The 27,627-nt window shown below is 47.3% G+C and overlaps 2 protein-coding genes across 3 annotated transcripts; one reads left to right on the top strand and one right to left on the bottom strand.

Annotated features, from left to right (window-relative positions):
* Window positions 1-683: 683 nt before the first annotated feature.
* IPO8 (importin 8) lies at window positions 684-18,536 on the bottom strand. Its single transcript, XM_077266939.1, has 25 exons — window positions 18,197-18,536; window positions 17,846-17,927; window positions 15,446-15,602; window positions 15,200-15,358; window positions 14,323-14,479; window positions 14,124-14,213; window positions 13,902-13,996; window positions 13,667-13,751; window positions 11,866-12,000; window positions 11,533-11,632; window positions 11,368-11,444; window positions 11,177-11,293; window positions 10,951-11,040; window positions 6,313-6,478; window positions 6,059-6,219; window positions 5,789-5,914; window positions 5,637-5,703; window positions 4,464-4,589; window positions 4,262-4,359; window positions 4,078-4,173; window positions 2,860-3,080; window positions 2,513-2,718; window positions 1,738-1,932; window positions 1,543-1,659; window positions 684-1,170 (listed from the first exon to the last, which is right to left on the bottom strand). Exons 1-25 carry the CDS (start codon window positions 18,278-18,280, stop codon window positions 1,103-1,105), a joined length of 3,075 nt encoding a protein of 1,024 aa, XP_077123054.1. The 5' UTR covers window positions 18,281-18,536; the 3' UTR covers window positions 684-1,102.
* Window positions 18,537-19,000: 464 nt separating this feature from the next.
* CAPRIN2 (caprin family member 2) lies at window positions 19,001-27,559 on the top strand. Of its 2 annotated transcripts, none has more exons than XM_077266942.1 (22): window positions 19,001-19,121; window positions 20,107-20,315; window positions 20,686-20,748; window positions 21,075-21,161; window positions 21,355-21,593; window positions 21,729-21,811; window positions 21,995-22,171; window positions 22,519-22,574; window positions 22,703-22,942; window positions 23,485-23,541; window positions 23,716-23,823; window positions 24,040-24,171; window positions 24,298-24,361; window positions 24,506-24,567; window positions 24,707-24,808; window positions 24,882-24,983; window positions 25,289-25,438; window positions 25,662-25,839; window positions 26,047-26,229; window positions 26,298-26,398; window positions 26,560-26,626; window positions 26,828-27,559. In XM_077266942.1, exons 2-22 carry the CDS (start codon window positions 20,121-20,123, stop codon window positions 27,391-27,393), a joined length of 3,012 nt encoding a protein of 1,003 aa, XP_077123057.1. In that variant the 5' UTR covers window positions 19,001-19,121; window positions 20,107-20,120; the 3' UTR covers window positions 27,394-27,559. The 2 variants fall into 2 exon arrangements, with proteins under 2 accessions (XP_077123057.1, XP_077123055.1); XM_077266940.1 differs by having other exon boundaries at window positions 19,026-19,135.
* The last annotated feature ends 68 nt before the right edge of the window (window positions 27,560-27,627 follow it).

Here is a 27,627-nt window from a genome sequence, read left to right as displayed (position 1 = left end):
GCAGTGTTATAGTAGTTATATTCTTGTACATAGGGGACAGTATTATAGTAGTTATATTCTTGTACATAGGGGCAGTATTATAGCAGTTATATTCTTGTACATAGGAGCAGTATTATAGTAGTTATATTCTTGTACATAGGAGCAGTATTATAGTAGTTATATTCTTGTACATATGGGCAGTATTATAGTAGTTATATTCTTGTACATAGGGGCAGTATTATAGTAGTTATATTCTTGTACATAGGAGCAGTATTATAGCAGTTATATTCTTGTACATAGGGGCAGTATTATAGCAGTTATATTCTTGTACATAGGAGCAGTATTATAGTAGTTATATTCTTGTACATAGGAGCAGTATTATAGTAGTTATATTCTTGTATATAGGGGCAGTATTATAGTAGTTATATTCTTGTACATAGGGGCAGTATTATAGTAGTTATATTCTTGTACATAGGAGCAGTATTATAGTAGTTATATTCTTGTACATAGGAGCAGTATTATAGTAGTTATATTCTTGTACATAGGGGGCAGTATTATAGTAGTTATATTCTTGTATTTGTTAGTCTATGATTACCATATGTATAATAGTATAAATGTTATGGTTTAGGATGGATTTTGACTGCATTGGTGGTGTATACGGCAGCATGAAACAGATCTGGCGCAGTTCAGTTTAGGTTTTGAGCTGCATATGAACACATTTCTTTATTTAAAGACGAATCTGTTAAAGGCTAGCCTTCAGATTTACATCAGTTATTTAGATTTAAAAGACTTGTAGTTTAGTCCATTCGCCAGCTCCTCGGGGGCGGGGCCAACAGCACATCACAGTTATGAAGTGCCAGAGCTGCATTGTTTCAGTCCATCAAAGATCAGTGGCAAATACTGGATGAGAAATGAGTAAAAAGTGCAGAAAACATAGAATCCGGGATCCCATCTCATTCTGCACGCAGTCCTCAATCTGTGGCACAATTTTCAAACTAGAAAAAAAAAAAACAACCCTCTGTTGTCCGAATAGTCCGGACCTTGGCAAGTAATCTCTTCATGTCGATACAATTTACAAAATATGTAAATACAGATTTCCCAGAGTTCCTTGTAACGTCCTCCTTCACTGGCTGACACGATGGGAGGTGCAGACCGTTTGCGTTGAGAGCTGCTGTTCGAGCTTCCGTGACACTGAGGGGGGGGGGGGAAGAAAACCACAAGATCTTTATTAATCAGTGGATCTTGGGCATAAAAATTATCATGAAGTTACAGATCGCCTTAAAATAAAAGGTTCTGCAACTTTCTAATGTGCTAAAAGCAACAGGGCAGCTGTAAAATGGAGGATAACGCTGAGCATGCTTGACCACTGCACTGAGAACTCTGCTGCTTCCTGTTAGCTCTCAGGCGCAGCCCTCCTCATACATTTATACTACATCACATGTACAGGGGCTCCGGGTATTGGGCATCCTCCTCGTCACCCCTTACCAACACATAGACATTTCCAGACATAACTGAGCTCTTGTTGGCAGCCATGGCCTCATCCTGCCGCCTCCGGTCACTCACCGGCAGCGTTCTTCCTCTGCTCCGACAACGTGTAGATCTCCTGCAGCTGCTTCTTCTGGTCATTGCTCAGCGAGGCAGTCAGGGAGTGATACCAGGCTGGGTCTCTGCTCTGTACACCTGTGAGTGAGAGCGGTTCAGGATTTCTGCTCTGAGGTTCTGAACGATGCAAACAGCACAGGAACGCAGGCAACTCACCCAACAAGGAGTCTGTGAAGAGTTGATACTCATCCAGGGCCCCATGACAGTCCAGGGGAGTGCTGAACGCCTCCAGTGCCGTCTCTTCTAAGGCTTCGTCGTCCCAGTCCTCATCGTCATCCTCCTCCTCATCCTCTCCGGCATTCTCCTGCATGGCCTGGCCGCTGGACTCCTCCTCGTCACTCGGGATCTCATCTAACGGAAATATTAGAATTGGCGTTAAGAAGCAGCACACAGCGGGTCACGGGCGATGCGAAGCAGCGGGTCACGGGCGATGCGAAGCAGCACGCAGCGGGTCACGGGCGTTGCGAAGCAGCACGCAGCGGGTCACGGGCGTTGCGAAGCAGCACGCAGCGGGTCACGGGCGTTGCGAAGCAGCACGCAGCGGGTCACGGGCGTTGCGAAGCAGCACGCAGCGGGTCATGGGCGTTGCGCAGCAGCACGCAGCGGGTCAGGGGCGTTGCAAAGCAGCACGTAGCGGGTCACGGGCGTTGCAAAGCAGCGGGTCATGGGCCTTGCGAAGCAGCACGCAACGGGTCACAGGCGTTGCGAAGCAGCACGCAGCGGGTCATGGGCGTTGCGAAGCAGCACGCAGCGGGTCACGGGCGTTGCGAAGCAGCACGCAGCGGGTCACGGGCGTTGCGAAGCAGCACGAAGCGGGTCACGGGCCTTGCGAAGCAGCACGAAGCGGGTCATGGGCGCTGCGAAGCAGCATGCTGCAGGCTTATGACCAATTTTTCCTAATTTCTTGTTCCCTTCATTCTGATGTATTTACCGTTCTCCTCGGTTTCGGTTTTGTTGGCTCTGGACGACGTCCGCTTTTCCGGATGGTCCCGGTGAGCACGCACTTGCTTCAGTCCGAGGAACAGCAGGAGAATTGAAGGCACGATGACGGAGGCCACAGCACTCACCGCAGCAGGTCTACCGGGGAGCTCCATGAGGATGCTGAGGCCGATTATACAGATCTTCCGGTCATGCAGCCTGCAGGTGAGTGAGGCGGTTAAGTCACAAAATGTAAGGCTGTCCCCCACCTGTCGACGGCTCGGCAGTCTCCATCACTCCCATAGACGTCAATGAAGAGCGAGAGCCCCACTGTGGAACCCCAGGGATGGGAGCACTTACCCCAGGAAGCAGTCCGTGTCGTTGACCCACTGATTGATGAACTGCGCAGTGATCGGCTCCGAGCTGTGGGGAAATCGGATCTGCTCCAGGGTGTTCAGGAGCAGCGCCGGATTATAGTACAGGGAGGCGATGGCCACCTGGAGGCACATGGTGCGCAGCTCGCTGGACTTTACTCCTCGCGTTAAACGCTCCAGGACCGCCTCCACGAAGAGCGGGATACACTGAGGGAAAACAGTGACAACTCCTGGGTCAGCGTCCGTCATAGTGGAGAGACGCCATAGGCCCAATCATAGACCTCGCCTAATTCTGCAGGGGGGAGTCCGTACTGAATGTGACCCCCTTTCTGGCCTCGGATCATTACATAATTCTAGAAGATCCGGAAAAAACAAAAACATAATTGCTAAATCCGGGAACAACGCCATCGTTGTGTGTGTGGCCGTGTCTGGAATTGCAGCTCAGCCCAAATTACAGAAAGGTGTTTTGTAGGATTGAAGGTCGTGATTCCTGGGACTCCCGGGGATCCCCATGTCTGATTCAGACCCTTCTAAATGGAGCGAGGGCGATCAGGCTCGCCATGCTGAACAGCTCGACTTCTGCTAGGTTTGGGGTCCCAGAGATCGGATCCCCCCAAAAAAATGTTGCACTTTCAATCTTCTGAAACCCCTTAAAAGAATCTTTTAAGCGATTCTTATGTTGACTCCCGCCAAAAATTCCAACAGCATCCCATACATCAGTTGTATAACCGCTGCCACCAATCACTGGCCTCAAAAGTCATGCAGCGAACATTAGAGTTGACGATTGGCAGGATGCAAGCCCAGCAGACATGTTGCTAGTCCAGGGCCACCAGACAGAGCCCTGCCAATTTCCTCATACCTGCGGCATCCCTGACATCTTTACAGGCTTGCAGGCCCGTGGAGTAACGTCACACGTGAATCGTGTTGCCATGTAGTGACGTCACACTTGGCCTAGTAAAATGAGAAGCTGACACTTCCGGTACTGGCGGGGACCAGGAGAGCGCCAGCTCTGGAGTTGCAGGGATTTCAAAAGGTGAACCTACGTTTAATTCTTTACTTTTGATGGTTTCCGACTCCAAGGAAAAATTAAAAACGAAAAAAAAAAATTTCTATTATGCTGATGAGACGATGACGACTCGTCCGTCCCCCGAGGCAAAGAATATAAGCGCAATAATACGGATTCAACATAATAACAAGACGTCACCTGATCGATCCCTCTTCCTTTACACTGCAGGACGATGACCTCCAGGAGTTTGGCTGCGTGACACTCGGCGTCTTCACCGGCGTCTCCCGTCAGCACCTGCAGGGGATACAATCATTGGGTCCCTCGCTGATCGCGGTGCTGGGTCACGTGCCCACGTACGGCCGCCCCGGGGCCCCCGCCTCACCTTCTTACACATGGTGTAAATAATCTCCAGGTGCTTGGGGTTGGACAGCAGCGTCTCCGTATCTACAGTGATGTAGTTGTGCAGCAGCGGCATCATATCTGCAGCCAAGAGAGAACATGAGGCGCTAAGTCTACGGGAGCGGCGCCGGGATCAGCGGGAAAACATGAAGGAGCTGAGACGCACGAAGACACAGAGTCCGAACCTGTGAAATACTCGTAGCAGTCCCTCTGGAAGACTTCAAAGAGGATCCCGAGGAGCTGCCACATCTGCGGGGAAATGGCCTGATTGGTGAGACTGTAAGCCAAGGACAGGATCTCCTCGTAAAACTCTGCAAAGGAAAAGGCAAGATCATACCAGACCCCCAAACCACAGGAGTCACAGCCGTATTATACTCCAGAGCTGCGCTCACTATTCTGCTGGTGCAGTCACTGTGTACATACATTACTGATCCTGAGTTACCTCCTGTATTATACTCCAGAGCTGCGCTCACTATTCTGCTGGTGCAGTCACTGTGTACATACATTACATTACTGATCCTGAGTTACCTCCTGTATTATACTCCAGAGCTGCGCTCACTATTCTGCTGGTGCAGTCACTGTGTACATACATTACATTACTGATCCTGAGTTACATCCTGTATTATACTCCAGAGCTGCGCTCACTATTCTGCTGGTGCAGTCACTGTGTACATACATTACATTACTGATCCTGAGTTACATCCTGTACAATACTCCAGAGCTGCACTCACTATTCTGCTGGTGCAGTCACTGTGTACATACATTACATTACTGATCCTGAGTTACATCCTGTATTATACTCCAGAGCTGCGCTCACTATTCTGCTGGTGCAGTCACTGTGTACATATATTACATTACTGATCCTGAGTTACATCCTGTATTATACCCCAGAGCTGCACTCACTATTCTGCTGGTGCAGTCACTGTGTACATACATTACTGATCCTGAGTTACATCCTGTATTATACTCCAGAGCTGCACTCACTACTCTGCTGGTGCAGTCACTGTGTACATACAGTACATTACTGATCCTGAGTTACATCCTGTATTATACCCCAGAGCTGCACTCACTATTCTGCTGGTGCAGTCACTGTGGACATACATTACATTACTGATCCTGAGTTACATCCTGTATTATACCCCAGAGCTGCACTCACTATTCTGCTGGTGCAGTCACTGTGTACATGCATTACATTAGTGATCGGAGTTACCTCCTGTATTATACTCCAGAGCTGCACTCAGGATCAGTAATGTAATGTATGTACACAGTGACTGCACCAGCAGAATAGCGAGTGCAGCTCTGGAGTATAATGTAGGATGATTACTATGTGACGGGTCTGTGTTGATCTGGATACAGACCTATTATGTGTTTCTGGAGCACGAGTCCCACTATCTGCAGACAGATTCCCTCCAGTTGCTGCTTCACCTGTGAATAATACCATCAATGAACCTTATGCGATATAATAGCGGTCGGTGTCGCTGACGATCCTCTGGGTGACGCGATTACTCACTTCCTTGTGATCCTCTACTACGGTCAGGACAATGTCGATGGTGTGCAGGATTCCCATCGCCATCACCGTCTTGTCTTCCAGTTCCTCGTATTCCTCGCTCTGCAGAACTTTCACAAAGATCTCCGCCTTAAAGAGAAACGCATCGGATAGAGGCGCTGAAGTCTGGTGTGGCCTCAGCTATGAGGTCGGACTTATAACAAGAGGACGAGATCAGCGGCTATCAACCAATGGCGCCGCTCGTAGCCCAAAACTTCCAAACCTCCGATTTACCAGGTGGCGGGTCATGTCGACGGCGATGGGCGCCACCTCCTGGCTGTACTCGCAGATCATCTTCTGTATGACACCGGTGAGGTCGTCGTTCTCGGTCTCTCGGACGACGTGGAGAAGTTCCTGCATGACGTGTCGGATGTACGGCCTCATATGCTCCTTAGCTGGGGAGGGGGTGATATGAGGATATCGGAGGGAGTTGGTTTCGGGGGTCTCAGGTGTGGGCCTGGCTGACTCCATACAATGGCAGCACTTACCGGCGCCCTGGTTGCTTATTAGCGTCTGCATGGCGATGGCGGCCTCCACTTTCACCGGCAGCTCCTTATCCTCCAGCAGGCTCTTCTTCGCCAGCTCCACGGCGTTCCTGAGGTTTAACTCGTTGTGAAATTTCAGCGTACTGAAAGAGTGGAGCACCCAACAGCACTGCAAGAAAGCAGAGGAGTACCTAGGATGGGTCACCGGCACCCGCACCCCACCGGTCAGCTGATTGCCAGGGTGAACACCATAGCTCCTCACACTGTGTAGTGGCCGTTCTCTGGTACTGCACCTAAGCTCTTATTGACATAAATATGACTTTAGCTGCAGTACCCAGGAATGGCCACTATATAGTATATGGCGCTGTCCTCGGTGCACATCCTGTCGCCAGTGGGACCTGCAAACAGCTGATCAGACCCTGAAGAAGAGTCAGAGCATGGGATTATAGAGTAGAAGTAGGGTCACATAAAGGACAAAGTTGGCCACCTTGTGGGGCAATATTTTGTGTGGCTTTTTTTTACATAAATACATGTATTTTGGTGCAACAATAATTTTTGCAATTGGGTTTCATTAAATATTTTGCACCGTTTGGCTCTTACAGGCTCTTGGTTTTCTTGAATCATTCAACTTTGATGTGGTCAGTGCCCATAAACCAGCCGAGAGGAGCTCAGAAAAAGAAAAACTTTTTTTTTTTGTTGAAAGCCTGAGATTGTGATCTGAAAATGTGAACTATTCCATAAAAAAAAAAAAAAAAAAAAAAAAAAAAAAACGAAAAACACAAAACAACTACAAGGATGCAGTCTATCGCAGCCCACTCTAAAGGGTAAGGGCTCCTAAAACCCTACCCCATCCCTCCAAGCCAGAAGACCACAGCGAGGGTGACGGACAAGTAGCTTCCTCTAGCAGAAGCCAGAGGAGACCCAATTTTGCTCCCAACATCTGCCTAAGATCCCACCCAAGCAAAAACTGGGAGTCATTGACTGTCACCTGCCCTTTTCGAGAGAGGAGAGCCAGGGGTTGTGCAGGTGGGAACCAGATGACCGCACACTCCCCCAAAGATCGTTCAGGAGAGGGAACAGGATCCTGAGAAGTCCTTCTGACAAGACCAGAGCACAAAAGGAACGTGACACACGGTGAAAAAAAAATAAAAAATTAAATAGTGGTGGGTGATCTCAGTGTAAAACAGACCGGACCCCCTACTGGGAAATTAAAAATTCTCCCATTGTTGCCAGAAGGCTCAGTACAAGGACCTGTGCTCAAAGTAAGAGTAGTGCAAATGTGCCACAGAACACAAGTGTTTCCGATGCGCATGGCGTTCAGTCACTAAAGGGTCACGGTGCACCTCGGGCAGCAATCCTCGGGAGCCGCTCTCCCCCAATGACTATATGAGCAAACTGGCGTACTAAGGCTTCTTTCGCACTTGCGTCGGTACGGGTCCGACGCTAAGCATCGGCGCGACGTACCGACGCACGTTGTGAAAATTATGCACGATGTGGGCAGCGGATGCAGTTTTTCAACGCATCCACTGCCCATTCTGAAGTCCGGGGAGGAGGGGGGCGGAGTTCCGTCCGCGCATGCACGGTAGAAAATGGCGGACGCAACGTATGAAAAAACGTTCCCTTGAACGGTTTTTCGTGCCGACAGTCCGCCAAAACACGACGGACGCGACGTATGGCCATACGTCACGATCCGTCGGCAATATAAGTCTATGGGCAAAAAAACGCATCCAGCGGGCACATTTGCAGGATCCGTTTTTCCCCCAAAACGATACATTGCGACGGATGCCAAACGGCGCAAGTGTGAAAGTAGCCTAACAAGCGCACCAAACCCAGTGTGCATAACATATCAATCTACTAGGGCGGCCCAGGTCAAGGAGGTCTTTTCGAAGGACACCACACTTCATCTTAGCCAAAAATATGACAGAATGACAGACATTCCTGTCAGGACGAGCTCACTGACGGGTTGTCAGGTGAAGAGATCGGCCATTTTGTCTCATTAGTGCAGATTACCTCACACACTGACCAGCACTTATATCCATACAGGACATGTGACCACATCAGGCCATGAGCCTCCTCCAATAGGAAAGCAGCTTTCCCACGTGAGGTGTTTTCCTATTGGAGGAGGCAGATGGCCTGATCTGCTCACATGCTCCTCCCCCTGCAGACTCAGTACGGATAAAAGCGCTGGTCAGTGTGTGAGGTAAACGACAATGACAAGAGAAAATGGCCGACATCTTTCCCTGAGAACCCGTCAGTGAGCTCGTCCTGACAGAAAAGTTTCTGAATTTCTCTCAGCTGATTTATGGCCACACATCATATTAAAGGCTGCCATAAAAACAAATTTAATTAAACAAAAAGGCCAGAAAATAAATACATTTTTCTCATTTACGGCTATTCAATATTATGCTATGTTAAAAAAATAAAAAATAAAAAAAACCAACCAACCTTTCATGTGAGGCCACAGGGATGTACAAATGAAGCTCGCTGACATAACGCCAGGGGGCCCATTCCAGAAGATGAAAGGGTTTTTTTTGTTTTTTTTTTAATGGAGAAGTAATAATTTTTAATAGCTGTAAATTAGACAAAAATTCATCTACACATTTTCTGCTTATATTAAATGCATTTCTTATCGTGGCACAACCCTTTTAAAGTTCAATATGCTGGGGAAAAAAAGTTAGTAAAAGCAAAATGATGCAAAATAGTAATCATGTAATTAAATTCAATAGCTAAAATGATTTTTAGCCCAAAATACTGTACGTGCATTTAGAGATTAAAAAAAAAAAAATCCCTAAAGGTGGTCAACCACCTAGAAATATAGCAGAAGGATAGGTGACATATAGGACAGTGTGCAATACAAACTGGAGGACAGTGATACTGGGAGATAAAGAAGGAGGATAGGTGACATATAGGACAGTGTGCAATATAAACTGGGGGACAGTGGTACTGGGAGATAAAGAAGTGGGATAGGTGACATAGGACAGTGTGTAATATAAACTGGAGGACAGTGATACTGGGAGATAAAGAAGGAGGATAGGTGACATATAGGACAGTGTGTAATATAAACTGGAGAATAGTGATACTGGGAGATGAAGAAGGAGGGTGAAATAGGACAGTGTGTGTAATATGTAATGAAGGATAACAAGAAGAGAAATAAAGGAGAAGGAGGGAGACACAGGACAGCATATAATAAATGGAGGGATAATGATATTGGGAGATGAAGAAGGAGGGCGACATATAGGACAGCGTATAATTTACAATGGAGGGATAATGATACTGGCAGATAAAGTAGAAGGAGGGCAACATAGGACAGAGTGTGTAATATAAAATGGAGGATAACAGTGAAAATAAAGAAAAAGAAGGGAGACATAGGACAGCATATAATATATAATGTAGGGTAATGATACTGGAGATAAAGAAGGTGGGAGACATAAAGGACAATGTGTAATATATTATGGAAGGATAATGACACTGGGAGATGAAGAAGTAGGGGGACGTATAAGACGAAGAAAAAGGGCAACATAGGACAGTGTGTAATATATAATGGAGGGATAATAATAATGGGAGATAAAGAAAATGGAGGGCAACATAGGACAGTTGTAATATATAATGGGGACATACAGAAGAAAAAGGTGACATATAGGACAGCGTGTAATATATTAAGCGTGGATAATGACAGTGGGACAGAAAGAAGATGGAGGGAGACATATAGGACAGCGTGTAATATATTAAGAGTGGATAATGACAGTGGGACAGGAAGATGAAGGAGGGAGACATATAGGACAGCGTGTAATATATTAAGCGTGGATAATGACAGTGGGACAGAAAGAAGATGGAGAGCGACATATAGGACAGCGTGTAATACATTAAGCGTCGATAATGACTGTGGGACAGAAAGAAGATGGAGGGAGACATATAGGACAGCGTGTAATATATTAAGCGTGGATAATGACAGTGGGACAGAAAGAAGATGGAGAGCGACATATAGGACAGCGTGTAATATATTAAGCGTCGATAATGACTGTGGGACAGAAAGAAGATGGAGGGAGACATATAGGACAGCGTGTAATATATTAAGCGTGGATAATGACAGTGGGACAGAAAAAAGATGGAGAGCGACATATAGGACAGTGTGTAATATATTAAGCGTGGATTATGACACGGGGCTATAAAGAAGATGGAGAGCGACATATAGGACAGTGTGTAATATATTAAGCGTGGATTATGACACGGGGCTATAAAGAAGATGGAGAGCGACATAGGACAGTGTGTAATATATTAAGCGTGGATTATGACACGGGGCTATAAAGAAGATGGAGAGCGACATATAGGACAGTGTGTAATATATTAAGCGTGGATTATGACACGGGGCTATAAAGAAGATGGAGAGCGACATATAGGACAGTGTGTAATATATTAAGCGTGGATTATGACACGGGGCTATAAAGAAGATGGAGAGCGACATATAGGACAGTGTGTAATATATTAAGCGTGGATTATGACACGGGGCTATAAAGAAGATGGAGAGCGACATATAGGACAGCCCACGTACGTTAATATATAAAAGGGAATAATGACACTTGTTTGGCGGGTTAGTGTGTCTGATGTGTATAGTGTGACGCCCCCAGAAACCCTGCGACTTACCCGTGCTCGGATATATCCCAGCTCTGACATGAACAGGGGGAAGATGTGGTTCTGGATGAAGACCTCCATCTGGTCCTTGTACACAGATTTCTGTAAGTAATTATAATCATCCGGTCATGCATATATTATACCGCACATGTAATAACGATATCACTCTATGAGGGCGCAGTAAAGGGGCTGATAAAGGATTTATGTGTAGCATTAAATGATGCCAGGCAGCAGTTACCTTTAATAAAATGTCAGCCAGGGACCCCAAAACGTGCAGTGCACCGTCCACCTTCCGAGGGTCCACAGAGGACACAGTGAGGATCTGGTAGCAGAAGTTCATCATCTTCGGGAGGACCTGGAGCAGAGACACACAGTGAGCAGTCCTCCAGAGCTACACTCCTCGGAGCATCCGACGCCGTCATGTCTCACCTCCTTCCGCTTCTTGGAGGCCGTATACAGGAAATTCTGTGCCGCCGTAGCGGGAGAGACGTAATCTTCGAAGACATCTACAGGGGGCGACAAAATACAGCTCGTGTCAGGACATGGACTAATGGCCGACATGTGACCGGAAGGACAAGGGGGCTCAACACTTACCGAACTTCATGCGGATGTATTCATAGGGGTCATCCTGCCACAAGTCCTCATCCTCATCCTTATAGCACATGAGAGGGAAAATCACCTCCTCCGAAATACTCTACAAGAAAGCAGAAGAGTGAGTGCAGCTCTGGAGTATAATACAGGATGTAACTAAGGATCAGTAATGTAATGTATGTACACAGTGACTGCACCAGCAGAATAGTGAGTGCAGCTCTGGGGTATAAAGCGGGATGTAAGTCAGGATCTGTGCAGTAGAAGTTACCACCTGCCACTGGTTATACTGGGACTCTTTACTGGTGATTCATGTGTTATCTCTAGGTCGGGTATCACCTGCATGTTTGGCTTTAGTATCTTCCATGTGGCGGCGTGTGAGACCCCCAGATTCATGTAGTTCAGGGTTTGCTGTAGCACTCGGGGGGCCACGTACTGCTTCTGTCTGTGGAGTTCTAAGACTTTCAGCAGAACCTAGAGCAGTAACATCACAGGTCAGCATTCTCCTCGTACTCAAAAACATGCAGTGACATGTAAAAGTATGTGCACCCCTGGTCAAAATTAGTTATTGTGAACAGTTGAGCAAGTTGAAGATGAAATGATCTAGAAGGCCAAAAGTTATAGATGACACATTTCCCTTTGTATTTTAGGTTAATTTTATTCAAAAATTACAAAAAGGCAAATGGGCAGATGGAAAAGTTTGTGCATGCTGCATGGTTAGTACCTAGTAACATCCTCTTTTGCAAGCATCATGGCTTGTTAACACTTTTTGCAGGCAGACAAGAGTCTTTCAATTTATGTTGAGGGATTTTCCTCCTTTTTTCCTTGGAGAATTCCTCCGCTTCTGTGAGATTCCTGTTCGTCTTCTTTCCTCTGCTGTTTTGAGGTCCAGTCACAGATTATCAATGATGCTCAGATCAGGGGACTGTGAGGGCCATTGTAAAACCTTCATCTTGCGCCTTTTGAGGTCGTCTATTTTGGATTGTGACGTGTGTTTAGGATCATTCTCCATGTGTAGCAGCCATCCTCTTCCTCTTCTCACCTTCAGCTTTTTTACAAATGGTATTATGTTTGCATCAAGAATTTGTTGAAATTTCATAGAATCCATTCTTCCCTCTACCCGTGAAATGTTCCCCGTGCCATTGGCTGCAGCACAACCTGAAAGCATGATTGATCCTCCCCCATGCTTAATGGTGGGCGAGATGTTCGTTTCCTGAAATTCTGTGGTCTTTTTTCTCCACAAACCTTTGATCATTGTGGCCTATTTTAACCTCATCAGTCCACAGGACTTGTTTCTAAAATGCATCAAGCTTGTTTAGATGTTCTTTTGCATACTTCTGACGCTGAATTTTATGGTGAGGACGCAGGAGAGGTTTTCTTCTGATGACTCTTCCATGAAGGCCATATTTGTGCGGAACAGTAGAACAATGTACCTCAACTCTAGAGTCTGCTAAATCTTTCTGAAATCTTTGCAGTCAAGCAGGGGATCTGATTTGCCTTTCTATCAATCCTTCAAGCAGCTCTCACTGAAATTTTGCTTGGTCTTCCAGACCTTATCTTGACCTCCACTATCCCTGGTAACGGCCATCTCTTAATTACATTTAGAACTGAGGAAAGGACAACATGAAAACGCTTTTCTATCTTCTTATAGCCTTCTCCTACATTGTGGGCCTCCACCATTTTAATTTTCAGAGTGCTCGGCAGCTGCTTAGAAGATCCCATGGCTGCTGTTTTTGGCACAAGGTTAGACGAGGCTGGGTTCTTATAAAGCTGGGAAATTTGCATCACCTGGGCTCAGCTCACAATGATAGTGAACAAGTCATAACCCTAACAGGGTAACTAAGGTCTGAAGCCTTGGTCCACGTAATCTGACCACATAAATCTCCAAGGGTGCCCAAACTTTTGTATCAGCCGATTTTCTCTTTTGCAATTTTTAAAATGTAAAAGATGAAAACCCCTCTAATTTTTTTTTTTTACCTAAACTACAAATGAAGTGTGTCACCTGTAACTTTAGGCCTTTTAGAGATCATTTAGTCTTTAGCTTCCTTAACTGTTCATAATAGCAGTAATTTTGACCAGGGGCGCCCAAACTTTTGCATGCCACTGTATACGTAAAAAATCCTGAGAAGATCCACGTTACCGTCAAGACCCCGACCGCGTACGTCTTGAGGAAGAATTCGGAGAACTCGATATATTCCTTGGTGACGCTCCCAGGACTCCCGTATCTGACGAGAAAGAATAAGCGGAGTCAGTGGAGAAACACTACAGGGGGCGCCACGTCAAATCTGACGACTTAAAGGGGTTGTCCGAGAGCTGGAAATAATTAGGCTCATTTCTAGGGGGCTTATCTATAATGCAATGATCACCACCGTTACCGCTCAAAGAGGCGCGTGATGATGTGGTGCGCCCACTTCTTACACTTCCACCACACCAGCTCCGGACGGTCGTCTTCATCCACCTGCAGGGTCTCCTGATAGAAAAAGGAGGCAAAATGAGAGACGTGGAGATCTCTGGCCAAGGTCCGTTCCTCTGTTATTCCTCCTGGCTAGTGGGGGGCTACAGGGCTGTGACAGGAGGGGCAGCAGGAGGGCACTTACAGGAGGGACGTCCCGGTCAGCGATGCTGCTGAATATTCCCATCCATTGCGTCATGGTCGGATTGTTCACCAGCTGGAGCGGCAGCGTGTACTGCGGACAGATACGAGAGCGGTGACAGGTCGGGTCATGGAGGATGAGGACGGAGACCGCCAGGGATCTGCTACGTCAGGTGGTCTCCCTGCGAGCGGTGATCTCCTACCTGGATCAGGGCGTAGAAGATCTTCAGGATCTGCTTCTGCATCAGGACGGAGTAGTGCGAGGGGTCCGGGAGCAACTGCACGATCTGCTGCTGGAGGCGCGGCAAGAAGATCTGCATGGCGGCCACCAGGGGGGCGCGCTCGTCCGCCTTCTTATACCTGGAGGAAGGGCAGAAGGTCAGGAGCTGACAACCGCTCCGACTGGGCACGATGCGATAGTTGTCAGAGATTACTACCCACCGAGCCCTACTCTTCATTACATTACTCACCGATCCCTCCTCTCCCCTAATACACTGCTCACCGATCCCTCCTCTCCCCTAATACACTGCTCACCGATCCCTCCTCTCCCCCAATACACTGCTCACCGATCCCTCCTCTCCCCCAATACACTGCTCACCGATCCCTCCTCTCCCCCAATACACTGCTCACCGATCCCTCCTCTCCCCCAATACACTGCTCACCGATCCCTCCTCTCCCCAATACACTGCTCACCGATCCCTCCTCTCCCCCAATACACTGCTCACCGATCCCTCCTCTCCCCCCTCTCCCCCAATACACTGCTCACCGATCCCTCCTCTCCCCCAATAGACTACCCACCGATCCCTCCTCTCCCCTAATACACTACTCACCGATCCCTCCTCTCCCCTAATACACTACTCACCGATCCCTCCTCTCCCCTAATACATTACCCACCGATCCCTCCTCTCCCCCAAAACACTGCTCACCGATCCCTCCTCTCCCCTACACTGCTCACCGATCCCTCCTCTCCCCTAATACATTACCCACCGATCCCCCCTCTTCCTGTTGACCAATGTTGCTCCCTAATCTCAGTCATCGCCCTGCGCACCCCCGCACTCCCCGGCAGCCCCCGTTCCTCACTCGTATGTCTTCACCAGCTGGTAGAGGCACAGCAGGCTGCCCATCCAGCCCCCCGTACTCGCTGCCTGCAGGTAGAAGCCGATCTTGTCCACCACTCCGGTCCAGCGCCCGGGGAAGTCGTGCTTAATGATGACACGTAAGCAGAGCGTGAGCTGAGCCCTGCGGGAACATCACACCGTTACCCTGAGGAGCAAGATAAAGCCGCCATGTCGGGGGCTACAGCACCAGAGTCCTGCACCTCCACACCTCACAAGGTCGGGGGAGCGGATGATCCCCTCCACTATGTTCTCCCGGATCTGCTGACGATCATTCTCATGGATGTTGAATGGAAAAACTATTTCACCGACCATGGGCTCCCGGTCCGGCCAGTACTGAGTCACCATGTTCTTCAGGTAGATGGCCGCTGCCGCACGAGAAAACAGAGAGCAACGTCAGGAGGGAAAGCACAGATGTAGCAGAGCTGAACCAGCGGAGGACGCCAATATATGACGCCACATACAAAACCATCACTGTGCTGTATTATACCCCAGAGCTGCACTCACTATTCTGCTGGTGCAGTCACTGTGTACATACATTACATTACTGATCCAGAGTTACATCCTGTATTATACCCCAGAGCTGCACTCACTATTCTGCTGGTGCAGTCACTGTGTACATACATTACATTACTGATCCTGAGTTACATCCTGTATTATACCCCAGAGCTGCACTCACTATTCTGCTGGTGCAGTCACTGTGTACATACATTACATTACTGATCCAGAGTTACATCCTGTATTATACCCCAGAGCTGCACTCACTATTCTGCTGGTGCAGTCACTGTGTACATACATTACATTACTGATCCTGAGTTACATCCTGTATTATACTCCAGAGCTGCACTCACTATTCTGCTGGTGCAGTCACTGTGTACATACATTACATTACTGATCCTGAGTTACATCCTGTATTATACTCCAGAGCTGCACTCACTATTCTGCTGGTGCAGTCACTGTGTACATACATTACATTACTGATCCTGAGTTACATCCTGCATTATACCCCAGAGCTGCACTCACTATTCTGCTGGTGCAGTCACTGTGTACATACATTACATTACTGATCCTGAGTTACCTCCTGTATTATACCCCAGAGCTGCACTCACTATTCTGCTGGTGCAGTCACTGTGTACATACATTACATTACTGATCCTGAGTTACCTCCTGTATTATACTCCAGAGCTGCACTCACTATTCTGCTGGTGCAGTCACTGTGTACATACATTACATTACTGATCCTGAGTTACATCCTGTATTATACCCTAGAGCTGCACTCACTATTCTGCTGGTGCAGTCACTGTGTACATACATTACATTACTGATCCTGAGTTACATCCTGTATTATACCCCAGAGCTGCACTCACTATTCTGCTGGTGCAGTCACTGTGTACATACATTACATTACTGATCCTGAGTTACCTCCTGCATTATACTCCAGAGCTGCACTCACTATTCTGCTGGAGCAGTCACTGTGTACATACATTACATTACTGATCCTGAGTTACCTCCTGTATTATACCCCAGAGCTGCACTCACTATTCTGCTGGTGCAGTCACTGTGTTCATACATTACTGATCCTGAGTTACCTCCTGTATTATACCCCAGAGCTGCACTCACTATTCTGCTGGTGCAGTCACTGTGTACATACATTACTGATCCTGAGTTACATCCTGTATTATCCTCCAGAGCTGCACTCACTATTCTGCTGGTGCAGTCACTGTGTACATACATTACATTACTGATCCTGAGTTACCTCCTGTATTATACCCCAGAGCTGCACTCACTATTCTGCTGGTGCAGTCACTGTGTACATACATTACATTACTGATCCTGAGTTACCTCCTGTATTATACCCCAGAGCTGCACTCACTATTCTGCTGGTGCAGTCACTGTGTACATACATTACACTACTGATCCTGAGTTACCTCCTGTATTATACCCCAGAGCTGCACTCACTATTCTGCTGGTGCAGTCACTGTGTACATACATTACACTACTGATCCTGAGTTACCTCCTGTATTATACTCCAGAGCTGCACTCACTATTCTGCTGGTGCAGTCACTGTGTACATACATTACGTTACTGATCCTGAGTTATATCCTGTATTATACCCCAGAGCTGCACTCACTATTCTGCTGGTGCAGTCACTGTGAACATACATTACACCCCAGAGCTGCGCTCACCATTCTGCTGGTGCAGTCACTGTGTACATACATTACACTACTGATCCTGAGTTACCTCCTGTATTATACTCCAGAGCAGCACTCACTATTCTGCTGGTGCAGTCACTGTGTACATACATTACATTACTGATCCTGAGTTACATCCTGTATTATACCCCAGAGCTGCACTCACTATTCTGCTGGTGCAGTCACTGTGTACATACATTACATTACTGATCCTGAGTTACCTCCTGTATTATACCCCAGAGCTGCACTCACTATTCTGCTGGTGCAGTCACTGTGTACATACATTACATTACTGATCCTGAGTTACCTCCTGTATTATACCCCAGAGCTGCACTCACTATTCTGCTGGTGCAGTCACTGTGTACATACATTACACCCCAGAGCTGCGCTCACCATTCTGCTGCGCTCGCTGTACTCACCCGCCTGGCGGACAGGGAACTCCACCTCATCAGACACAATGATCTGCAGTAATGTCGGGGCGAAGCTGATGATCTTGTAGGACTAGAAGAGAAGTTTGGGGTCAGGGTGACGTGTGGATTATTTCCCCCGGCGCAGTGACGTCCTGACAACTCCTGGGACAGAACTCTTCTATAATTGTCACTTTGAGTTGTCAGACCATTTATTTGCCTAATTGTGAAACATTCACCGTGACCATCAGACCCCCCCTAAAACTAATGAGAAGAGGACTCTTCCTGCCTTGCACATCGTCAATTGCAGCATTTTGGGGCAGGTGATTATTGCCTGGGGGGGTGCATTACCCTCTCTCTCACCTGGTTGAGCTCCGTCTCGGCCGCCAGCCGCATCTTGGGGTCGATGGTTCCCCGCAGCGCCTGGATTATCCGATTCGGATCCATGACGACCCCGAATAGACAATAACAGATTGAAAAATCAAACGGCCGTAAAGCAGGAGCGCATCATCTCTGCGCCTTCCTTTACAGCTGTCGTAAAAATGACAGCCAAACAGATGCTGTTTGAAAAGAGAATGTTAGCCTAGGGTAGCGCAATAAAGCACAGTACGGATGGTCACGTGGGACAGTTTTGTGCGGATGAACGAAATAAAGTATAGTACGGAATGCGGCGTGGGACAATCTGTACGGAAAGAGGCTCTGTGTACGGAAGGCGGCTTGGGACAGTTTGTACAGAACTAGACGCGCTGTGTACGGATCGCGATTTGAGTCATGTTGTACGGATAACACATAATAAACACTTTCGCGGTCTTTGCCAGTGGCACATTTGGGGGACATGTGATTCTTACAAGTTTCCTCCCACCACAGTCTTCACCATATTCATCTAATTAGTAAAATTAGACAAATTATGTGACAAATATTTACTCATCTGTAACCACCAGTGTAAAAACCTGTTTGGGGGGGGAAGATCCAGTGGGATTTTGCACTTTTTACGCCATTTCTGGGCCTCTAGACTTGCAGCTAATGGGAGGACTCTTCTCAGGTGTCTGGCGGGCGTGGCTAAACCCGAGCAGCCTGGTGGGCGTGTCTAGAGCTCAGCAGTCTGATGGGCGCGGCTAAAGCTCCGCTGTCTGGTGGGTGTGGCTAAAGCGAAGCAGTCTGGTGGGTGTGGCTAATGCTCAGGTGTGGCCCCGCCCAGCACAGGTGTATATAGTTGGGCTCAGGTGGGCTTTTTCCTGTAGGAAGCTGTTGGGTGGTACGATATCGCGGAGTGTTGTGTCAGAGGACGGTCAGTGATCGCTGGTAATTAACTTCTGGTGGGATTTTGGGGGTCTCTGTTTGTTAATTGGGATATTTTAATGGGTTTATTAACCCTTTCTGTGCAGTTTGTGTGTTTTTTTTTTTTCCTGGGAGGTTTTGGTTCCTTCATTGATTGCCTATGCTTTTTTCAGTAATATGTGATGTATAAAGTGGCTGATAACTGTGAGCAGTAGCGGAAAGGTGCGAGTGCATCAGAATAGAGACTTTCATCAGCCTAAATCTGGATTTGTGTCCCGAACTGTCATTTTAGGAACCAGTGGGGCCCCTGGGTGCAGCACAAGTCTGTATTAACAGATACAATATGTGATCAGATTGAACATCACAGCTGAGGGTTTGTTGCAGTGTAATCTTTGTAGGATTTTATATATATTTTTTTTTTCTTCCCATCAAAACGTATAAACAACTTGCTTTAAGTCAGTATTTCTATCTCCAAGCTCCTATCCCAATATGTAGTAGGGGTAATATTTTGCTAATGTCTCATAATAGAGATGTAGTGTAGTTCTTCTGATTGTCTCCTACCCCATGTGCAGGGCATTGCAGTAGCTTAGATAGATGACCACTAACAGATAAGTGTCACTATGAGTCGTTTTTATCCATACGGAAGCCCCTGTAATGCCCTTCACATGGGGTAAGAAATGGTGAATCATAAGAACTATACACTTTTTTTTTTTTTTTTTTTTTTTTTTCTAATTGGAGTAATGTTGTAATATCTACGACATATTGTTTGAGTATCTTGATGATTTGAGTAACCTGGAAATGTTGTAGAGATACGAGGGGAAAGCTGGTCGTCCTTGGTCCCGCCATTGCGTGCACAAAGCACCGTAATACTGTGTCCATGTCTCCCTGGTCCATCACTTGTGGCGATATTATGACAGAACCCCAGACCGGCAGATGATGAGAGTTGTACTTTTGCCGCATCGTCCTGGTATTTTATATTCCTTTTTTGCCCCCAGGCTATCCTGGCGCCATGGTCCAGCTGTCGCCATCCAGTCCCGCTGGCAACGGGCAGCGCTCCCTCCTCGCGGGGGACGGTAAGCCCCATCCTGAGCGCGGTCAGTCCCCGCTGCTGTCCACGGCGCCCCCGCTCCAGGTGTACGAGACGTACATGGAGAACGGCTTCATCAGCCTGAAACACAAGATCCGCAACATCGAGAAAAAGAAGGTAGAGGCCGACGTTGTGCCGCAGGACGGGGCTATCGGAGGTCGTGTTTACTCGTTAATTCAAAATGGCCGCCTTGCATCCACCTCCTTGGTGTTGGCCTAAATAAACCAATCAGGGCTCAGCTTTCATCTATTTTCCCTTTTCTGAAAAATGAAACCTGCTTTGTGATTGGTTGCTATGGGCAACTATCGATTGTTTTCGTAATTGAGGCCTAGTCTGTAAGTTGTGGGGGGATGTGGTTCTTCATCTATGCATCTTTTTTTATTTTTATATTTTTTTGGGAGTGCAGACACCAAAAAACACTGTTAAAAATAAAAAAATTACCAAATGAGAAAATGTATAAACTTTTTTTTTTTTTTTTTTCCTCCAGGTCAAACTAGAAGATTACAGAGAACGTCTTGGGAATGGAGAGATTCTGAATCCAGATCAGCTGGTATGTGGTGGTTAATTTTTTTTTTTTTTTTTTTTTAAATCTGACCGTTTTGTGTACACAGCTCCTGTGCAGACATGGGTGTCTCCATGGTAACAGACTACCACTATTTCTTACTAGTCTTTGGTTGCCATGTTCGAGGAAGGCATAGAATTGATCATCTTCGATATTTCTAGCCAATGTCCCTCTGACGACACTTCAGCTCCTGAGCAGGAAGTGTTATCATAGGGACATGTTTGAGGTTCTTCTCATGGAATACCTGTAAATCTGCAGGAAAGTCTTTGCATGCTGGGAGTTGTAGTTTCCCCACAGCTTTGCATGTCTTGCAGGAGGCCGTGGAGAAGTACGAGGAGGTCGTCCACAATCTGGATTTTGCTAAAGAGCTACAAAAAGTCTTCTCATCCCTGAGCCAAGAAGTAAGTCTGAGGTCGGTGTGCTTGTTTCCTGAAATACTCTGTGCTGCTGGAGACCCACAAAACGTCTCATAACTCGGGTTTTCACGGTTGTCCCGTGACCGCTCTCATCCCAGTTCTGATGTGTAGCTGGGGGTTTGTTACAGTGTATCAGGATCAGTACAGCTGGCCAGACTGACTACTGCTTTCCTCCCAGTTACTTAAGGCTCAGAAGAAATCTGTCAGACGGGAGCAGGTCCAGAAGATTGAGGCGGAAAAGAAGCGTCTACGCTCGGTGCTGGAGGTCCAGTACTTGCTACAGGCGTTCTCCCAGGATCACGTCCAGCAGGACTTCAAAGATGGCGTGAACGGAGCCATGTACATCTCCTCTAAGGAGCTGGACGGTCTCTCAAAGTTCGCCAAACTCGTCTGTCACAAAAGGTTTCCACACATGAGGTGAGATGGTTAGAAAAAAAAAAAAAAAAGATGGACTCCGGAGCTGCACTCGCCTATTTTTTTTACTGATTCTGTATTGGACTCCAGCGCTGCACTCGCTGTGCTGCAGTGTTATTGGTGTTGGTCTCATTTCAGTCTAGAAGACGAGATGGATCAGTTGTCTGTTTATCTGTGGAACCTTCTGGAAGGCAATGAGAAGACGGTGGCTGGGACGAACTGTGAGTAGTCCTGGAATTCTTGGCCTTCACTCTATGGTGGTGATTTCTATAACGTTGGGGAGGTAGATTGTCCTGTGCTCCATATTGACCTCCCAGGGTGTTGTACATCACAGCATCTACTCATCATGGCCAGTCATTGCCATGTGACTTCCTCTAGTCTGAAGTCTTGGTTGTATCCCTTAGATAAGTCCCTAAAGGACCTGGTGGCCCGGATGCTGGACTGTGGATACTTCGAAAGTGTGCCAGATCCTCCACCTGAGAAACCGGAAGTCTTACCAGAGAAACCATTGAAAACTGAAACCAGCCCAGTGTCTCCAACTAAAGCAGACGATCAAGGAGTAAAGTCCAACATGGCAGGAGGTGACAACTGGTCTATTCACACCGGTCAATAGCTTGTTTCTGTAGAACACTACCTAGGTCTACCGGCCATGTTGGGTATGGCAGTTCGGCTCCTCTGAAGTGTGTGGGTTACCTCTCAACCCCTACAAAGGGGATGGTACTCCTGCATGGTTGCCCGAAAAAAAACCCAAACTACAGCCATGTTGAGGGAGGGTGGAAGTAGCAGGAACTTCAGTCTGTGTGTGTGTATATATAGCATGGATCAAGATGACTCCCAAGTCTCAGAGCTGGGTCTAAAATACCTGTGACAGTACAGATCAGGTGGAGTGATTGATCAATGTCAACTAACTTGCAGATTATGTCCCTAGGGTCTTCTGTGGTGCATGTGAAGTCAGGCCCTCCTTCTCTCCAGGATCAAATGACGGTGAGTCGGGTAATTCAGCCTCTAAGGACACCTAGGATAAGTCTATGGCCGGCTTGTTGTATTGGGCGTACCTGGTATCGGCAACCTTGTGTCCTTCCTGCTGCCATAACTGTTCCCCTGATTTCTAGCCCGCCATCAGGCATTGTGAACCAAAAATCGAGCGCTCTCCTCAAACTACTGAGATGCCGAAACCAGTGCTGGTGATGAAGCCCTGGACGGGAGCCACTGCTGTGAAGCTCCAAGAACAACCGAAGAGGTGGCAATCTCCATTATCGCTGTTGCCTCTGACAAAGCCCTGGGAGACGAAGAGTGTCCCTCAACCTGCAGTCCCTCAACCAAAGAAATGTGAACTGGAGGCCCCGAAGGAGGTAATCGGTCCCTGCCTGGTGCAGAGTCTTGGCATCTAGATGCCCACCGATCTAATAGCTGGGGTTTCTTAGATGTGTGGTGGTAGCACATCGCAATTTTGACTTAATTGCCAAAAAATAGAGGGGGAGAGACTTTCTGGCGTAATGGGTAAGTCTCCAAGAAGCTGGTATTTCTGAGATCTGAAACCTGGCATCCTACTGGGTCTTCTGGTGCAGGAACATGGACGTGGCCTTTTAAATGGGGCATGGCGTAATACATTGGTTATTCCTTAAAGGAGAAGGCTGTGACTATTTCTTCAAGGTGAAATTAGTCTGGGTTTCAGGGACAGTTATGATTCCCTGATAAATCAAGCCTCTGGGTGTAGGTGCCAGCGAGGCCACGTAGACCTGGTACCTCCTCCATCCGCCCCCCTTTTTTTAAATTTTTTTTTTTTCTTCCCTCTCTGTACTACCACCATCCGCTTAAGGATGTGGACAAGACTCACCATCTTGGACCCATGAGCTACCAGTTCTGCCTTCATTAATGTTGTCTCTTGTTTTAGAGACGTGAGCGGATGCCAAAACCTCAACCGGAAGTAAAAGTTGTGACTCTACTCAAGGTGAGGGTTTTCTTCTGCTTGTTCTCTGGAGACCTCAACCATGTGGGCCACAGTTGACTTCAGAGCTAAGAATTGACAGGTGGCACACGAGGGACACAGTCATTCTATCACCTCCACAGATCATTCACCATTTCGATTCTTACTGATTTGCACAACGTGTCCATTTATCGCCAGGATCTGAAGATGCCCCCTGTTCCTAGTGTGCAGATTGCAGTGAAGAGGAGGGAAGCCCCTGCACCGATCTCTATTGCCCATGTTTCGTCAGCTGAAAACTGCACCCAGGTCTGTGTGAAATGCTACATGTACGAAAGGCCTAGAGGTGGTCTTATTCTCTCCCCACTCCCCCAACTTGGGTTGCTATAATTGGGGGCACCATGGGCAAAATGGAGTATGAACATGGCCAAAGACTTGTCAACATTGCAATAAAGGGTACTGCTGTGTAGCCTTCAGGCACTGGAGGACCATGTGGATGATATTCTGGTGTTTCTGCTCCTCCAGCCTCATCGTGTGACCTCCCAACCAGCAGCTGAATTCTGCTTCTCACCAACTCTTCCGAAAGATCCTGAACTGCGTAAACAGAAACTGGAGGATCTCATTGATGAGATCAAAGGCACCTACAACTTCATGCAGGCAAGGCTAGCCTGGATAGCTACCAGACTACTCTGAGGGGGGTGGGGAAGGATTGCTTTGGGGAACATGCTGTACAAATATAATCAAGGCCCATAATTTTTTTTTTTTTTTAATTTTTTTTTATAGGACTCAATGTTGGATTTTGAGTTTCCATCTCCAAGAGCAGCATCACCAGGGCTTGTGATAGAAGGTGAGCGACTCCAAAGACAACGGAAAGCGTCTGACAGTGGAGAACTTCTTGTTTACTTTGACCTAGTCTAACTGCTAACAAGGAGTAGCTTATGACCTAACTTTTTTTTTTTTTTTTTTTTTATTACCATGTGGTTTCTTCTAGTTCCAACGGTGCCATGTGAAACCATAGAGGGTCTGAAGGATCTGATTGTACCAACTGAAAAGGTAACCATTTTTGGTCATATGGCACCTCAGTATAACAACCCCTGGTCTGCTCTGTTGTAAGGCTGCATGTTCTTGGTTTTTGCCTTTTGGATGGTTGGCCCATCAAGGTATTGGCCTACTGAAAGTTCATTCTTTTCAGGTTTCCACCCCACCACTCTCAACAGAACCATCAGTTGATCCAGTCTGTCCTGTTCTATCTGAACCAGAGGACCTTCCGACACCTGTCTGCTCCCCCATAAAAGTAGGTAGAAACTCCTATTGGTGACTACATAAGGCTTGGCAGTGCAGGTTCATGAGCTTCCATCTATCCATAGCAGGTTCCTATTTCGCCAGCCCATAAGGTGGAGGTTCTTGTGTCAGCACCTATCTATGTCCCAAGCGCTCAGCTCCCTGAGGCTCTTCCAGAGAGAAGTCTGGTGAGTTTGCAGTTTTGAGGTTAATGTATTGTCTTAAAGGATCTACTGAAGATGGTGGCTTGAGGAGCTGTTCTAGTTTCAGAAATAATGTTTGACCTTCAGTTTCTTGGAGTTTTCCGTAGAGCTATCACCAGCTTTCTGACAAAGTTGTAGAGGCATTTCCCAAATACTTGAATTGGTGCATTGTAGTCATCTTCTGTGATCATGGGTGGTATGGCTTATGTAGCATTAGGAGGCCCCTGGTGAAGCCTTGGGATCTTCCATATGGTGTTTCATATTGATGGAATACATTTTTGTCCTTCCAGACTCCTGTGCCTCTGCAAACCGAGCCGCTGCAGTCTCCAAAGACTCCGACCAATGTGCCACTCTTGCGGCCTAAACAGGAAAGAACCCCATTATCTGCCAGGAGCACCCCAACATCCACGCACACTTCTCCCTTCCAAGGAATGCAGGCCGTAAGTCTTGGCCATCATGGATCGGGACCCTAAAGTCAGGAGTTCTGTGCTTTCTGTCACAACTGGGGGGGAGGTATCATGCCAATCGGAGTTGCATAGCTGTAAACAGTTCACTCCAGCCATAGTAATGGGTTGAAAAGTGGGGTAAAGGACCCTTTTAAAAATGTATTGTCATGACTAGAGATGGGATTTGATTTTTAACATGTCGCCCTCCTCCATCCAGGTTTTTAAAGTGAGCCCTCCCTTGCCGGCTCGTCAGGAGATCGATATTAAGGAAGAACCCCTGTATCCCCTTGAGTATCAGCAGACCTACAGCACTGCGAGTACTCAGACTCTTCCTCATGGCTTACTAGATCAAAACAGTGGAGATCTGCCCTCCCTTATACCAGAGCCGCTAGTAGGTAAGCTACGGGATTGGCTTCCCCCTGAATGTGACTGGTAACCTTCTGGTAGTGCAGTTAGTAACTGGTGGGCTTCAGTTTGCACTCACGAGTCTGTCCAGACAAATGGAGCTGCAGAATCGGAAGGAGTGAGATTAAGAGCTAATTTTGCCCAGAGAAAGGAGTGTTCACAAGTCCCAGACCATTTCTGTGTCCATCTTCTCTTAGGTGGTCACTATCCTGGAATCCCACCTGTGAGCAATGGAAGCATGCCAGTCTACACCTCCACCCCCAACCTCCTGCCTCGCATCCCCCAGCAATGTATGGGCACCAGAGGTGGGATCATGAGGGGAACCAGCCGCGGAGCCCGGCTCATGACCAACGGCTATCGCTGCCAGACAAGTTTTAAAGGCAAGTGCACTTGTATTTTGTACATGATCTCATTCTTTACCATAATGAAACTTTTATTATTTGTTTAGGGCCGGAGACCTATAGAGGAACCCAATGTCCCCCTAATGGAAGCTTTGGACATGCTCCCTGCCCTGGGAGAGACTACACAATCGCACAGTATATACCACGGGTAAGACTACCTCCATAGGAGGATGAAAGTCTATAGCTCCTCTCCTAGTTTCCCCCTGGTCTTTCATGGCTTTGGGTTGGACATATAGAAACATTGTCTAGCCTTGTGTATGAGCTGCTGACTTTCATTGCATTCTTTAACTTCTGTGTTAACCATTTTAGGATGCCACCTCCCATCTGTGCCATAAGCGAGGATCTATCGCTCCGGTCAGCCGCTCCACCTCAAGAAGTACGTACTCTGAGGAGCCTGATCGAGGTCACTGCTCAACTTTGCTGAGGCTTTGCTTGGCCCTGTATGTCGCTGGTAGACATCTTGTCGAGCTGGCCCAGAGTCAGTTTATTGGATGACTTAAAAAGCCATATCAAATTTGAGATGAAGATAACTGGGGAGCTGGCTACGCCTTCTTATAATCTATAGTTTTTCCAACAGGTTGGAGTGATTCATCCCAGCTTGGGAACCCAGAAATGGAAGAAAGTTTCAACAGTACAGACTCCGGACAGGGGGACTCGCGTAGCATGACGGCAATAGATGTGTCCATGAGCAGCGGCCAAGCTGCCACCATACTGCCGGTCCATGTCTATCCTCTTCCTCAGCAGATGAGGGTAGCTTTCTCCTCAGCCAGAACATCTAATTTTGCTCCTGGGACACTTGACCAACCAATCGTGTTTGACCTCTTGCTCAACAATCTGGGCGATACCTTCGACTTCCAGGTTGGGCGTTTCATGTGCCCAGTTAACGGCACCTACGTGTTTATATTCCATATGTTAAAACTTGCTGTGAATGTCCCGCTGTACGTCAACTTGATGAAGAATGAGGAGGTAATGGTGTCGGCCTACGCCAACGATGGAGCTCCTGACCACGAGACTGCCAGCAACCATGCTGTCCTGCAACTTTACCAGGGTGACCAGATCTGGCTGCGGCTGCACCGAGGAGCCATTTATGGCAGCAGCTGGAAGTACTCCACTTTCTCTGGGTATTTACTGTATCAGGACTGACTAGATGTGAATTTGGACCCACTGGTGGAATGGTGGGAAGGACCAGAGACTTAAAGTTGGACCTTATGACCTGGATGCAGATCAAAGATGTTGTGACTTTGCACGGTTGATGCACAATATAAAGGTGTAGTGATGGGTCAGTGGCATAAATAAATGATTGCAATCCAGTTGTGTGGTCTTGTGTTCTTGGTGGTGACCATGTTGCCCTATTCCATTCATAATGTAAGGGGGAAC

Source organism: Ranitomeya variabilis, chromosome 5 (assembly GCF_051348905.1).
Source record: "Ranitomeya variabilis isolate aRanVar5 chromosome 5, aRanVar5.hap1, whole genome shotgun sequence".
Taxonomy (NCBI): Eukaryota; Metazoa; Chordata; class Amphibia; order Anura; family Dendrobatidae; genus Ranitomeya; species Ranitomeya variabilis.
This window is presented reverse-complemented; position numbering and strand designations above follow the sequence as displayed.